General features: G+C 44.6%; 1 protein-coding gene across 1 annotated transcript in view; it reads left to right on the forward strand.

Moving 5' to 3' along the window:
• UBE2G2 (ubiquitin conjugating enzyme E2 G2) overlaps positions 1-8,409 on the forward strand; it is a 43,426-nt gene extending 35,017 nt beyond the window's left edge. Inside the window, exons 5-6 of the mRNA XM_069985230.1 lie at positions 3,572-3,712; positions 7,600-8,409. Coding sequence (XP_069841331.1) covers positions 3,572-3,712; positions 7,600-7,712 — 254 coding nt within the window. The 3' untranslated portion in view covers positions 7,713-8,409. The remainder of the gene's footprint in view (positions 1-3,571; positions 3,713-7,599) is intronic.
• Positions 8,410-14,045: the final 5,636 nt, after the last annotated feature.

Raw genomic sequence — 14,045 nt, forward strand, 5'->3', positions numbered from 1 at the left:
GATCTAGTCTTTATTTTTTCATTTTCACAAAGGGTTAAAAGATAAAATAAACACTAAATGTGTAGCGCAATTTACCCCAAGTATGGAAATACCCCACATGTGGACATAAAGCATCATGCGGGTGCAGGGTAAGCCTCCAAAGGGAAGGAGCGCCATTTGGCTAGAATGGATGGTGAATGCCATCTCGCATTTACAAAGGCCCTGTGTTGCCAAGATAGTGGAAAACCCCCAAAATTGACCCCATTCTGGAAACTACACCCCTCAAGGAATCTAACAAGGGGTGCAGTGAGGATATTGACCCCTTGATGACGGGCACATTTGAGCCGTGAAAGTGAAAAAATGAAATTTTTTACTTTCACGTCACATTGTTCCACATTTGTGCCCGTCACCAGTGGGGTCCATATGCTCACTACACCCCTTGTTAGATTCCTTGAGGGGTGTAGTTTGCAGAATGGGGTCACTTGTGGGGGTTTACCACTGTCTTGGCAGCATAGGGTCTTTGTAAATGAAACATGGCCCTTGAAATCCATTCCAGCCAAATCCAGCCTCCAAAAGCCAAATGGCGCTCCTTCCCTTTGGAGGCCCGTCTTGCGGCCGCAATGCGCTTTATGTCCACATGTTGGGTGTTTCCGTACTCGAAACAAACTGCTCTACACGCTTTGAGCTTTTTTTCTCTTTTAAACCCTTGTGAAAAGGGAAAAAATCAAGTATAGACCAACATGTAGTGTAAAAATGTTTTCATTTTTACACTAAATCATTGACCTAGACTTGGTTTTTTCATTTTCACAAGGGGTTAAAAGAGAAGAAACAAAACAAAACGCGTAGAGAAATTTCCCCCGTGTACGGAAATACCCCACATGTGGACTTAAGGCACTATGCAGCCGCAAGACGGGCCTCCAAAGGGAAGGAGCGCCATTTAGCTTTTTGGGGCTGGATTTCGGTAGAATGGATTTCAAAGGCCATGTTGCATTTAAAAAGTCCCTGTTCTGCCAAGCCAGTGAAAACCCCCACAAGTGACCCCATTATGGAAACTACACCCCTCAGGGAATGTAACAAGGGGTGTAGTGAGCATATGGACCCCACTGGTGACGGGTACAAATGTGGAACAATGTGGCTTGAAAATGAAATATTACATTTTTTACACTATAATGTTGGTCTAGCCTTGAATTTTTCATTTTCACAAGGGGTTAAAAGAGAAAAAAAGCCACAAAATGTGTAGAGCAATTTCCCCTGAGTCCGTAAATACCCCACATGTGGACATAAAGCGCCATGTGGGTGCAGGGCAAGCCTCCGAAGGGAAGGAGCGCCATTTGGATTTTGGAGGTTGGATTTGGCTAGAACAGATGATGAATGCCATGTCGCATTTATAGAGCCCTTGTGCTGCCAAAACACTGGAAACCCCCCACAAGTGACCCCATTCTGGAAACTACACCCCTCAAGGAATCTAACAAGGGGTGCAGTGAGGATATGTACCGCTGGATGACGGGCACATATGTGCCGTGAAAGTGAAAAAATGAAAATTTTCAATTTCACGTCACATTTTTCTACATTTGTGCCCGTCACCAGTGGGGTCCATATGCTCACTGCCCCCCTTGTTAGATTCCTTGAGGGGTGTAGTTTCCAGAATGGGGTCACTTGTGGGGGGTTTCCAGTGTTTTGGCAGCACGAGGGCTCTGTAAATGCGACATGGCCCTTGAAATCCATTCCAGTGAAATCTAGCTTCCAAAAGCCAATTGGCGCTCCTTCCCTTTGGAGGCTCGTGCTGCGCCCCCTTGGCACTTTATCGCCACATGTGGGGTATTTCCGTACTCGGGAGAAACTGCACTACATGTTTTGTGTCTTTTTTTTCCTCTTATCCCTTTGTGAAAATGAAAAATTGAAGGCTAGAACAACATTTTAGTGTAAAAAATAAATTTTTCTTTTTTCACGCCATATTGTTCGGAAAATCTGTGAAGCACCTGTGGGGTCTAAATGCTCACCGCACCCCTTGTTACATTCCTTGAGGGGTGTAGTTTTCTAAATGGTGTCCCTTTAGGGGTGTTTTTTAGGTTTTGGCACCCCAGAGCCTCTGCCAACCTGAAGTGGTACAGTCAGAAATGACCAAATATAACGGAGCCATTGAAATGCACTAGGCGCTCCCTTATATCTGAGGCTTGTGGTTGCGTCAAATAGCGCAATAGGGCCACATATGGGGTATTTCTATAAACTGCAGAAACGGGGCAATCAATATTGGGGTGCATTTCTCTGGTAATAGGTTTATAAATATGAAAAATATTGGATTACAATAAAATCTCTGCACGGAAAATTTAAATTTTCAAATTTCTTACACACTTAGCTTTTATTTCTGTGACTCCCCTAAAGGGTTAAAACACTTTCTAGATATGCTTTTGCAGAGTGTGGGGGGTGCAGTTTCTGAAATGGGGTGCTTTGTGGGGCTTTCTAACATACAGGCCCCTCAAATACACTTTAAACCTGAACAGGTCCCTAAAAATATCTGATTTTGAAATTTTACTGAAAATTTGGAAATTTGCTGCTTATGTTTTAAGCTTTCTATTGTCTAAAAAAAATGAAAGATCGTTTAATAAATGCCGCCAACATAAAGTAGACATGTTGCTAATGCTATTTAATATATAATTTATGTGGTATAACCACTTTCTGTATACGCAAAAAAGTTTCAAAGTTGGAAAAATGAATTTTTTTACAATTTTTCACGTTATTTGGGTTTTTTTCATAAAGATTTGTTATAAGTATCGACTCCAATTTACCAGAAATGTAAAGTACAATATGTCACGAGAAAACAATCTCAGAATCAGACGGATAGGTAAAAGCATCCCGAAGTTATTAATGAATAAAGTGACACTGGTCATATTCATAAAATTTGTCTCTGTCATTAAGGCCATTTCAGGCTCTGTCCTTAAGGGGTTAATATTAATAATAATAATAATAATAATAATATATTCGGCAGCAAGTGAACAGTGATTTCTTGATGTTAGTGTGTTTTAAGCAGGAAGAATCATGAGACATGGGGGACTTGGAACAAGGGTTAGATTGGGTGGGACAGCAAAATTTTCAGGGAGGGAAGAATTTTCTTGCTGTATTTCATTTTATCATAGATAGGAAGGAAAGCACACAAATGTTGAGTGTGAAAGGGAGGCAGACTGCAGGGATGGGTTTTGGGAATTACACATTTGTCAGCATTACTGTCTGGTAGCACAAGGGAGAAGAGATTCTTCATGGGCTACCTAAGGGAAGATCGGTATATGAATGAACTTTTGCTGATACATCAGAGTTGGAAAAAACCTCATATCCAACAGATCAGGAGGTCTGTGTGTGAATGAAGATTGCAGCTTGAAACTGCAGGAAACACTGACTACTAACATATGTAAAGAAGAGAAATTCTGTGGCCTTATAAGTTTTTAATTTACAAAAAAACACTTCAGTATTCATAGCGCATACTAACACTACATAAATATCTGATCCACTATATTCGCCACAGGAAAAAAGTTATTACAGGATTTCTTTGTGTGATTCCCCATACATACTGACAGTTCTGTATCCTTCTTCCTTGCAGTATACCCAGATGGTCGGGTGTGCATCTCAATCTTACATGCTCCTGGAGATGACCCCATGGGCTATGAGAGCAGTGCTGAGAGGTGGAGTCCTGTGCAAAGTGTTGAGAAAATTCTGCTCTCGGTTGTAAGCATGTTGGCAGGTATGTTGATCTGTTCCAGTGTCTCCTATAAAAGTTGGGGGAATTTACTAAGCAGATACAAATTGGTGTGTTCACATTTATTGCACAGTTCCCTCATTGCTTAAAAATCTGTGACTTTTTGTTTCTTTTGGGGACGTTCACACTGATTAATTCTCACGGAATTTCAAGCGGAGCCCATGCCACGGACTCAGCTTTAAGTTCTGCCTGTCCTATTCATTGAGTAGGTTGGCTATTGTGTCCTCCGCTCTTCACTGAAAGAATTGACAAGTGAATTCGTTCGGCGGAGGGTGCACGAGGTATCCTATTCAATGAATAGGACAGGCAGAACTTTAAGTCTGTGGCATGGGCTTCGCTTAAAATTCTGTGAGAATTACTCATTGTGAACGGGCCCTTACACACCCCAATAAATTCTGAAGTGAGTGCCCCACATGTAAGTACATAATTTACATACCATGACATCAAGGAGGAGCAAACTAACAGGCAACAGGAAAATTCCTGTGGATAGGCACCGTAAGCCTAGTTAAAGGGGTACTCTGGAGACTGAAGAATATTTTATTTGTTTTTTTTTTGCTAATACATTGCTTGCTTTAATATAACTTGAAAAGTTATAATTATGTACATATGTACTTCCCTTGGGTGACAGCAGTAAAGGTTGACACGACACCCTCTACTGCCACCAACATCTGTGTCAGGAACTGCAGGGCTATCCAAGCCCTGATATCCCCTGCTCTGTTTTAGCACTGCCAAACAGCGTTATTCCGAGCAGGGTCCCTTCTCCCCCAGTATTTTTATGTACAGTCCACCGAAGGGAGGCTGCCTGTGCTTGAATCAACCAAGGCTGCCACAGTGATCACATTGGGCAGCCTGTCCCCATATAAAAGAATATACAGCACATGGGGGAAACAGGACCCTGCACTGTATAATGTATAACACTATTCGGCAGTGCTCAAGCAGAGCAAGGGATCAGGAACTGCAGAGCTTATATAGCCCTGCAGTTACTGACACAAATATTGGTGTCAGAGGGGTGGAGAGGGGGCCATGTCACCCCTTAAAGAAGTATATATGTACATATAAAACTATGATCTAAGTGGAAGACAGAAAACATGGTGACTTCGGATCGCCCATAAGAATGTGCATAAAGTTGAGCCTGACCAATGATTAAACAGTAACTTTATTTGGGTGAATTACACAGAACAACGCGTTTCAAAGGTCTTGTATTGCCCTCTTCCTCAGACCCTTGAAATGTGTTGTCCTGTGTAATCCATCCAAATAAAGTGAGTTGCTGTTTAATGTGCGGTCAGACTAAACTTTCTGCACATTATGATGGGCAAGAGTGCTATCTGAAGTCACCACGTTTTTTTGTCTTACTCGCTGATCATTGATCACCGAATCCAGGAAGAAATCTCAGAAGGTGGCAGCGTCTCCCCATCTACCATTACATCTAATGTTGTATACAGAGCTGTGTCTATTACACAACCATTCCAGGTGCACGGCTCTTTGTTCTCCTGATTTAACTGTAGTTTGTCTAAATAAGGATTTAAAGTGACACTGTCACCCCCAATAATCATTTTTCAATCTTTACAGGTGTGTGTAACCCGCCTATATCTCTCTGCATACCTGTAACTATTTTTCAGTTTCATGAGGTAGCTTTCCCTGAAATTGTAATTTGGCCGAGTATCTTCTAGCGCCACTGGGCGGGGCTTGGTCCCTGAAGCGCCACATAGCCCCGCCCATTACAGCGCCGTTGACCCCGCCCCCTTGGGCTCCGTTTTGAGGCCTCCTTGACGTGCGCGTCCACATCTCCCGCCGTCTTCCGTGTGCGGGAGCGTCATGTGGCGCGCAGGCGCAGAAGGTGACCGCCGGGTCACCCACAGCCGGGCTGTGCGTGCGATCCCACAGCCCGCCGATTACACCGGCCGCACCGTCCCTTGTTGCGTGGGACTCTCCGGAGGCCTCGCTGCGGCTGTGAAACCCTCCTCGCAGCCAGCAGCGAGGCGCAGACATAGTGCGCAGGCGCACTGCGGCTGTCCTCTTCGGCGCATGCGCAGTGCGCGGCGGACACCGCAGTGCGCCTGCGCACTATGTCTGCGCCTCGCTGCTGGCTGTGAGTAGGGTTTCACAGCCGCAGCGAGGCCTCCGGAGAGTCCCACGCAACAAGGGACGGTGCGGCCGGTGTAATCGGCGGGCTGTGCGATCGCACGCACAGCCCGGCTGTGGGTGACCCGGCGGTCACCTTCTGCGCCTGCGCGCCACATGACGCTCCCGCACGCGGAAGACGGCGGGAGATGTGGACGCGCACGTCAAGGAGGCCTCAAAACGGAGCCCAAGGGGGCGGGGTCAACGCCGCTGTAATGGGCGGGGCTATGTGGCGCTTCAGGGACCAAGCCCCGCCCAGTGGCGCTAGAAGATACTCGGCCAAATTACAATTTCAGGGAAAGCTACCTCATGAAACTGAAAAATAGTTACAGGTATGCAGGGAGATATAGGCGGGTTACACACACCTGTAAAGATTGAAAAATGATTATTGGGGGTGACAGTGTCACTTTAAGTACACATGCGAGCACCCCTGGTGTATTTTCTTTTGTTTTACATAAAGAAAAAAAACTATAAATTCTTTACAAAGTAAAATTACTGTATTAAAGCAATGCATAGTTTTTTTCTGTTGCTGGAGTACCCCTTTAGGCATAAACTTACAAGCAATTCACTAAAAATCATGCGACAGTCTGATAAATTGGTTTCTTGTAAGTAGATCACTTACAGGCATAAGAATGGCTGTACAAAAGAGGAAAATGGTCCCTTTGTTCTTTCTACTGTACAGAAAGGTAGATATACACAGAACCCTATAGACTTCAGAGCCAGCTGAGCCACTACATTCTAATGAAGAATCAATAACTGGCACAAATATGTACGCCTTTTGCTACCCGGTTCATACAATATGTCCAGCACTGAAGAAAGGCTGTCTCTTATATTGTATGCCGATGTTGTCTTTACTGTATGGGAATCCTGTCTGAGTTTCTATGTTTTGTAGGTCAAAGGGGTAGTGACTCTCCTCAAGGAGAGCCCGTCATAAAAACATGTGGAGACTTAGAGACCACTGCTGTATTACTGAGAATTCTGGATATGTAAAATAGCTCTCACTTCTCTTTAGCAAGGAGATGTCCATTCAAGTCAAGTCTCACTCAGTCAAGAAGCCTTAGAACATTGACTTGGGATTTTATGCCAAAAGGAAAGATTTCCCATCTGCATACAGCTGTTTCGAGGGTTTTGCCTCTCATCAGTGCAGAGTAGGGTGTTGGCTGGCTAGTGAGAGGTCTATCGACGTGGGTCAAAGGGGTAGTGACTCTCCTCAAGTCTTTATGACACATCTTTATGACAGCCTCTCCTTAAGGAGAGTCACTACCCCTTTTACCCATGTTGATAGACATCTCACTAGCCAGCCAACACACTGCTCTACACTGATGAGGGGCAAAAACCCCGAAACAGCTGTATGCAGATGGGAAATCTTTCCTCTTGGAGAGAATGTTTGGCTTGGCATTATATCCCCAGTCAATGTTCTAAGGATCCTTGACTCAGCAAGACTTGACTTGAAGGGACATCTCTCAGAGGTGTGAGAGCTATTTTGCATATCCTTTCTTCCTGTGTTTTGTAGGAAATAAAGGAACACCCGATGAACTAACTGCATAGGGTTTGTAGCCAGCTCTAAAGTGCAGTGCCCCCTTTTTATTGAAGCAGTAGCCCAAACAAGGATTGAGCATCATTCACACATGAGATTAGATGGGAATATTGTTAGCCTAGGGATACAATGACTCTAAATTTGGATTGGTTTGATCAATGCTATACAATAACATTATTTTAATTGACATGTATTTTTCTTCTTTTCTTTACAGAACCCAATGATGAAAGTGGTGCAAATGTGGATGCCTCGAAGATGTGGCGAGAAGACAGGGAGCAGTTTAACAAGATAGCCAGGCAGACAGTGCAGAAATCCCTGGGATTGTGATGAGAAACTTCAGTATTGCACGCCAACAATGAGGATTTCTGTGTGTTCGTTTTTCTGCCTAAGAGATACTGTCGAATAGTCCTTGCAATTCTGGGATCTCAAAATCTTTTGGAAAAGGAGATTCTTTTTTGACTTTTCAAATGATCTGCTCCATTTCTTCACATTTCAAGGTGTTGTTTAATGGAGAATTGGTTATTCAGCAATTCTTGTATGTATCAAAATCAATAGAAAATGCTGAACACTCAAGTTCCTATATCCTTACGTGGACTTTGGACTTATGAAGCTCTTACTCTCTACAAGTACAATTCATACCAGTATTCTCTACAGCACATCAGCATCTAAATGTATTGGAAGTTATTTTATTCCTTACATATATTAGGAGTTGCAGGTGATTTTCTATGGAACACGGAACAATGATAATAAGCAGTGGGTGGGTAAAGCTAGAATAGGTAAATGTTCCTATGAACTTGACACTCTTCTTCCCATTCTGTATTCAGCAAATCCTGCTAAACTCCTCATCAGGCTTCCAGCTTCTTATATAGGGTCCACAACCTTCCTTATAGTGTTGGTGGCAGTTTATGCTGTTTGTGCGCAGACCCTTTATAATCCAGCATTGCTAATATGTGGACGGTCTAAACAGCTGCCTTGTTATGTTCTGACTCTTCTTCCTGTAACAATAAAGGAGTGATATATATAATGTGTGATTGTATATGTGATTGCAAAGCTTAGTTTACAGCCTAAAAACATCCCTATGCCTACATTACTGTTAGGGCCCTATTACACTGAGTGATAATCTGCCTATTCAGGCTGATTTGGTAGATTATCGCTCCGTGCAATAACCAGGATCAGCCAATGAAACAATCATCGGCTGATCGTTGACGTTTAACGATCTCGCGCCCTGGTACTTAACGCATCAGGGCGTAAATTTACGCCCGATGTTTCCCCGATCGCTGCGTGTTCGCACACAGCGATCGGGGAAGATGGCCTGCTATAAATCATAGCAGGCCATCTTAGCTTCTCGGCACGGGGGGTGGTTTACACCCCCCCCCCTTCCCCCGTGCTTACGATTGCCGCTATTGGCTGATCAATTCAGATCAGCCAATAGCGGCGATCGGAACCTTTCCGGGTCATCGGTGACCTGATGACCCTGTAAAAAGTAATGGCGGTCACGGTGCCACCGGCCCGATCGCCGTGAACGTTCACGGCGATCGGGCCGGTGGCACGGCGATCAGAGTCCCCCAAAATAGTAAATACCTGCTCTGGACCCCTCAGCTACCTAGCTGAGGGGTCCAGAGCAGGTATTTGTACATTACTCACCTGTCCCGGGTCCTGATCGGCGTCTTCCGGGTTCGCGGCGTCCTCCGTCTTCTCATTCGGTCTTCGGCTCTTTCCGGCGGTCCCCATCGGCTATTTTCGGCTCCAGCCTCGTCTTTTTCCGGATTTTGCGCTCTGCTGCCCCCTAGCGGCTGATATGTGTTATACACTTATCAGCAGCTACAGGGATGTTCAGAATGTAGAAAGGTTTTTTTCCCCCCAATTTTTTTTTTCTATTTTCCCGCACCCTATCGCCGCTGAGTGTTGATCAGCATCGCACGAAAGTGCGCTGCTAATCAGCAACTCCTCCTTTTTGGCGTAGGGTGTTTTTTTTCTATATCCTACTGCCACGGTCTGCTGATAAGTGCCGCACATAAGTGCGGCATTTATCAGCAACGCCTTTGTTGGCGTAGGTTTTTTTTTATACTTAGTGTAAAAAAAAAAAAAACACGTAAAAAACACTACATTACACCACACTACATTGAATAAAGTTTGACACTACACCACTACATACCCCATATACTAGTCCCCGTATAAAGATGGCCCCCAGGGTGTTTTCGGCGTCAGAGGTTTACGTTATTATTCTCATCATCCAGTGACGTGTCTGGGGGTAGCGTAGCGTACGCTGCCTCCCAGACACTTCTTTTCCGCCAGTACCGTCCCAATAAGAGATGACACTATGGTGGGCGCATGTCTCTACCCGTGTCATAGACTCCATTCTATGCACAGGCGGATTCCATCGTCCATCCAAAGAATGAATACGTTGGACGGAGAGCGGAATCCGCCCGTGCATAGAATGGAGTCTATGACATGTGTGGAGATGCACGGCTGCATCACTCCGCCGGCGGGTGCCAACTGCGGAATGCACAAAGGGTTATCTGTCGCGATTCCGCAGTGTGCACGTACCCTTAGAGTGTATGTAGGAAGGGACACCCGAATCCAGCCCCCAGATGCCCTCTCCCCCCCCATCCTCGGAACAAGTGGGAAGATCGTCCGGGAACTGATCTTCCCACTGCTGGATAAAGGTTACCACCTGTACGGGGATAACTTTTATACCAGGACCCCGTATCGCACCAGGTCAACATTTTCCAGGTGACGTCCCCCACACTGGAAAACAGGAGACCCCAGAAGAAGTGCAGAGTGTGGGGTAACAGGGGGATCAGGAAGGACACCATTTTCCCGTGTGACACCTGTCCTGATCACCCCGGCCTCTGCATACTGGATCACTTCAAGGCGCACCACTTGTCATTGGGGTTCTACATTTTCTAATGTCCCTTATTCCTATTTCAGGGATCACGTTGATCCAGGGATTATTCTGATCTCCATTATGGAGTCGGGAAGGAATTTTTCCCCTGTGATGAGTCTATTGTTGTCTGCCTCACGAGGGTTTTTTGCCTTGCTCTGGGTCAACACAGGTTGAATTTGATGGACACCTGTCATTTTCAACCTTATAAACCAATAATTGGCCTAATACCCCCAAATAAATTAGAATTGTCCCTTTTCCCCAGCTAAGTAGGTATGGCCGCCATTCCCATTAGAGGATGCCATGATGCAATTACAAAGCCTCTGTGCGGCCAGGACAGTAGAAACCCCCCACAAGTGACTCCATTCTGGAAACTACACCCGATAAGGAATCTAACAAGCGGGGCAGCGGGGATATGGCCCCCTGGTGACGGCCACATTTGGGACGTGAAAATGAAAAAAATTGTATTTTTTATTTTCTCGGCACATGTTCTACGTAAGTGCCTGTCACCAGTGGGGTCCATATCCTCACTGCACCCCTTGTTAGATTCCTTATGGGGTGTAGTTTCCAGAATGGGGTCACTTGTCGGGGGTTTCTACTGTCCTGGCAGCACAGGAGCTTTGTAAATGCGACATGGCCTCCATCCTCCATTCCAGCCTCTAAATGGCGCTCTGTCCCTTTGGTGGCTTGCCCTGTGCCCATATGGCACATTATGCCCACACGTTTTGTGTTCATTTTCTTTTTTAACCCCTTGTGGAAATGGAAAAAATCAAGGCTAGACCAACATTTAGTGTAATTTTTGTAAAATTTTTACTCTAAATCATTAAACTTGTCATGATTTTTTCATTTTCACAAGGGGCTAAAAGATAAAAAAACACTAAATGTGTAGCACAATTTCCCCTGAGTACGGAAATACCCCACATGTGGACATGTGGGTGCAGAGCAAGCCTCCGAAGGGAAGGAGCGCCATTTGGTTTTTGAAGGCTGGATTTGGATGGAATGGATTTCGAGGGGCCATGTTGCATTCAAAAGGCCCCTGTGTTGCCAAGACAGTTGAAACCCCCCCCACAAGTGACCCCATTATGGAAACTACACCCCTCAGGGAATTTAACAAGGGGTGTAGTGGGCATATGGACCCCACTGGTGACGGGCACAAATGTGGAACAATGTGGCGTGAAAATGAAATATTACATTTTTTACACTATAATGTTGGTTTAGCCTTGAATTTATCATTTTCACAAGGGGTTAAAAGAGGAAAAAAAAAAAAATGTGTAGAGCAATTTCCCCTGAGTCTGTAAATACCCCACATGTGGACATAAAGCGCCATGTGGGCGCAGGGCAAGCCTCCGAAGGGAAGGAGCGCCATTTGGATTTTGGAGGTTGGATTTGGCCAGAATGGATGATGAACACCATGTCGCATTTACAGAGCCCTCGTGCTGCCAAAACACTGGAAACCCCCCACAAGTGACCCTATTCTGGAAACTACACCCCTCAAGGAATCTAACAAGGGGTGCAGTGAGGATATGGACCCCTTGATGACGGGCAGATTTGTGCCATGAAAGTGAAAAAAATGAAAATTTTCCCTTTCACGTCACATTGTTCCACATTTGTGCCCGTCACCAGTGGGGTCCATATGCTCACTTCACCCCTTGTTAGATTTCTTGAGGGGTGTAGTTTCCAGAATGGGGTCACTTGTGGGGGGTTTCCAGTGTCTTGGCAGCACGAGGGCTCTGTAAATGCGACATGGCCCTTGAAATCCATTCCAGTGAAATTCAGCTTCCAATTGGCGCTCCTTCCCTTTGGAGGCTCGTCCTGCGCCCCTTTGGCACTTTATCACCACATGTGGGGTATTTCCGTACTCGGGAGAAACTGCGCTACACATTTTGTGTCTTTTTTTTCCTCTTATCCCTTTAAGAAAATAAAAAATTGAAGGCTAGAACAACGTTTTAGTGTAAAAAATAAATTTTTCTTTTTTCACGCCATATTGTTCAGAAAATCTGTGAAGCACCTGTGGGGTCCAAATGCCCACCGCACCCCTTTTTACATTCCTTGAGGGGTGCAGTTTTCTAAATGGTGTTTTTTTAGGGGTGTTTTTTAGGTTTTGGCACCCCAGAGCCTCTGCCAACCTGAAGTGGTACAGTCAAAAATGACCAAATATAACGGAGGCGTTGAAATTCACTAGGCGCTCCTTTATTTCTGAGGCTTGTGGTTGCGTCAAAAAGCGCAATAGGGCCACATATGGGGTATTTCTATAAACTGCAGAAACGGGGCAATAATTATTGGGGTGCATTTCTCTCTGGTAATAGGTTTATAATTATGAAAAATATTGGATTACAATAAAATCTCTGCACAGAAAATTAAAATTTTCAAATTTCTTACACACTTGGATTTTATTTCTGTGACTCCCCTAAAGGGTTAAAACACTTTCTGGATATGCTTTTGCAGAGTGTGGGGGGTGCAGTTTCTGAAATGGGGTGCTTTGTGGGGCTTTCTAACATACAGGCCCCTCAAATACACTTTAAACCTGAACAGGTCCCTCTCCGCTGGCTCCATAGGCTCCCTTATTCACGTCAATTCTTTGGGTGGACAGTGGAATCCGTTGGAGCATATAATGGAGAGGGAAGCAGAAGCGCGGGGATGAGCGGCTTATTCCGCACAATTACTCCTTGCGCATTTACCCAAAGATTTATCTGACAGATTTTTTAAGCAAAAGTCAGGAATGTATATAAGAAGAGGAGAAATCTGTCCTTCCTTTATGATCTGTTCTCTGTATATAGTCTGTCCCTGGCTTTGGCTTTAATGACCTGTCAGATAAATCTCGCTGTGTAAAAGCATCCTTACATTATGCCACCATTTTCCCTGCTTATTCTCCTGATCAGTCATGGTCTGAACACATAGGGGGAAATTTATAATGGAGTCTAATGTGGGCAACTATTCTAATGAGGATTAGTGTGTATTTTTTTCCGATATCTTGTGACTGATTCATTAATAAATTGATAAATTGCAAAAATAGCGTAATCGTATTCACCTGGTACTGACCACACCTAGGCGTGCACCTGTTTTTGCGACTTTTTAAAAAGTCGCAATTCATAAATTGAGCGCTAATCCTGGATTATGCGAACTTTTGGGTGAATACTCAATACTGGCAGATTAAAAATAAGTCGCATCTACAAAATATTCCCCAGTTGAATGCTGGTTCATAAATATATTTTAGACCAAAACTGGGTGAAAAATCCAATTATTCAGCATAAAATAGGCACAAAACCCTTGATAAATTTCTCCCTTTAGACCCTGAATGATCAAAACATGTCAAATCTTTTTCTTTTTTTTTACTAATGATGGGTACGCTTTAAAATTTGTATATTGTGCAGTCATTCTAATTTATTTGGGTTAAAAAAGAATAGAGGAGTATAGCGTTTATAACTGAAGTGAAAATTATCAAACATATAATAAGAATCTTTTTTGCCCATAACAACCAATCACAGTTCAGCTTCCATTTTACTAGAGCTCATTAACCCCTTAGCGACCCATGACGTATCTGATACGTCATGGTGCCGCGGGGGGTGTTCAGAGCGGGGTCCCGCCAGGACCCCGCTCTGAACGGCGCTGATCCCGGCTGACACGTGCAGCCGGGCAGTGCCTCTGTTAGCCGGCGCGGGTCCCGTTTCCGCGCCGGCTAATTAAGCACTTCAATGCAGCTGTCAAACCTGACAGCTGCATTAAAGTGCTTTATGCACACTATCCCTGGTGTCTAGTGGGTCGGATCTCCCCCCCGC

This window comes from Dendropsophus ebraccatus, chromosome 9, assembly GCF_027789765.1.
Source record: "Dendropsophus ebraccatus isolate aDenEbr1 chromosome 9, aDenEbr1.pat, whole genome shotgun sequence".
In the NCBI taxonomy this organism is placed as follows: domain Eukaryota; kingdom Metazoa; phylum Chordata; class Amphibia; order Anura; family Hylidae; genus Dendropsophus; species Dendropsophus ebraccatus.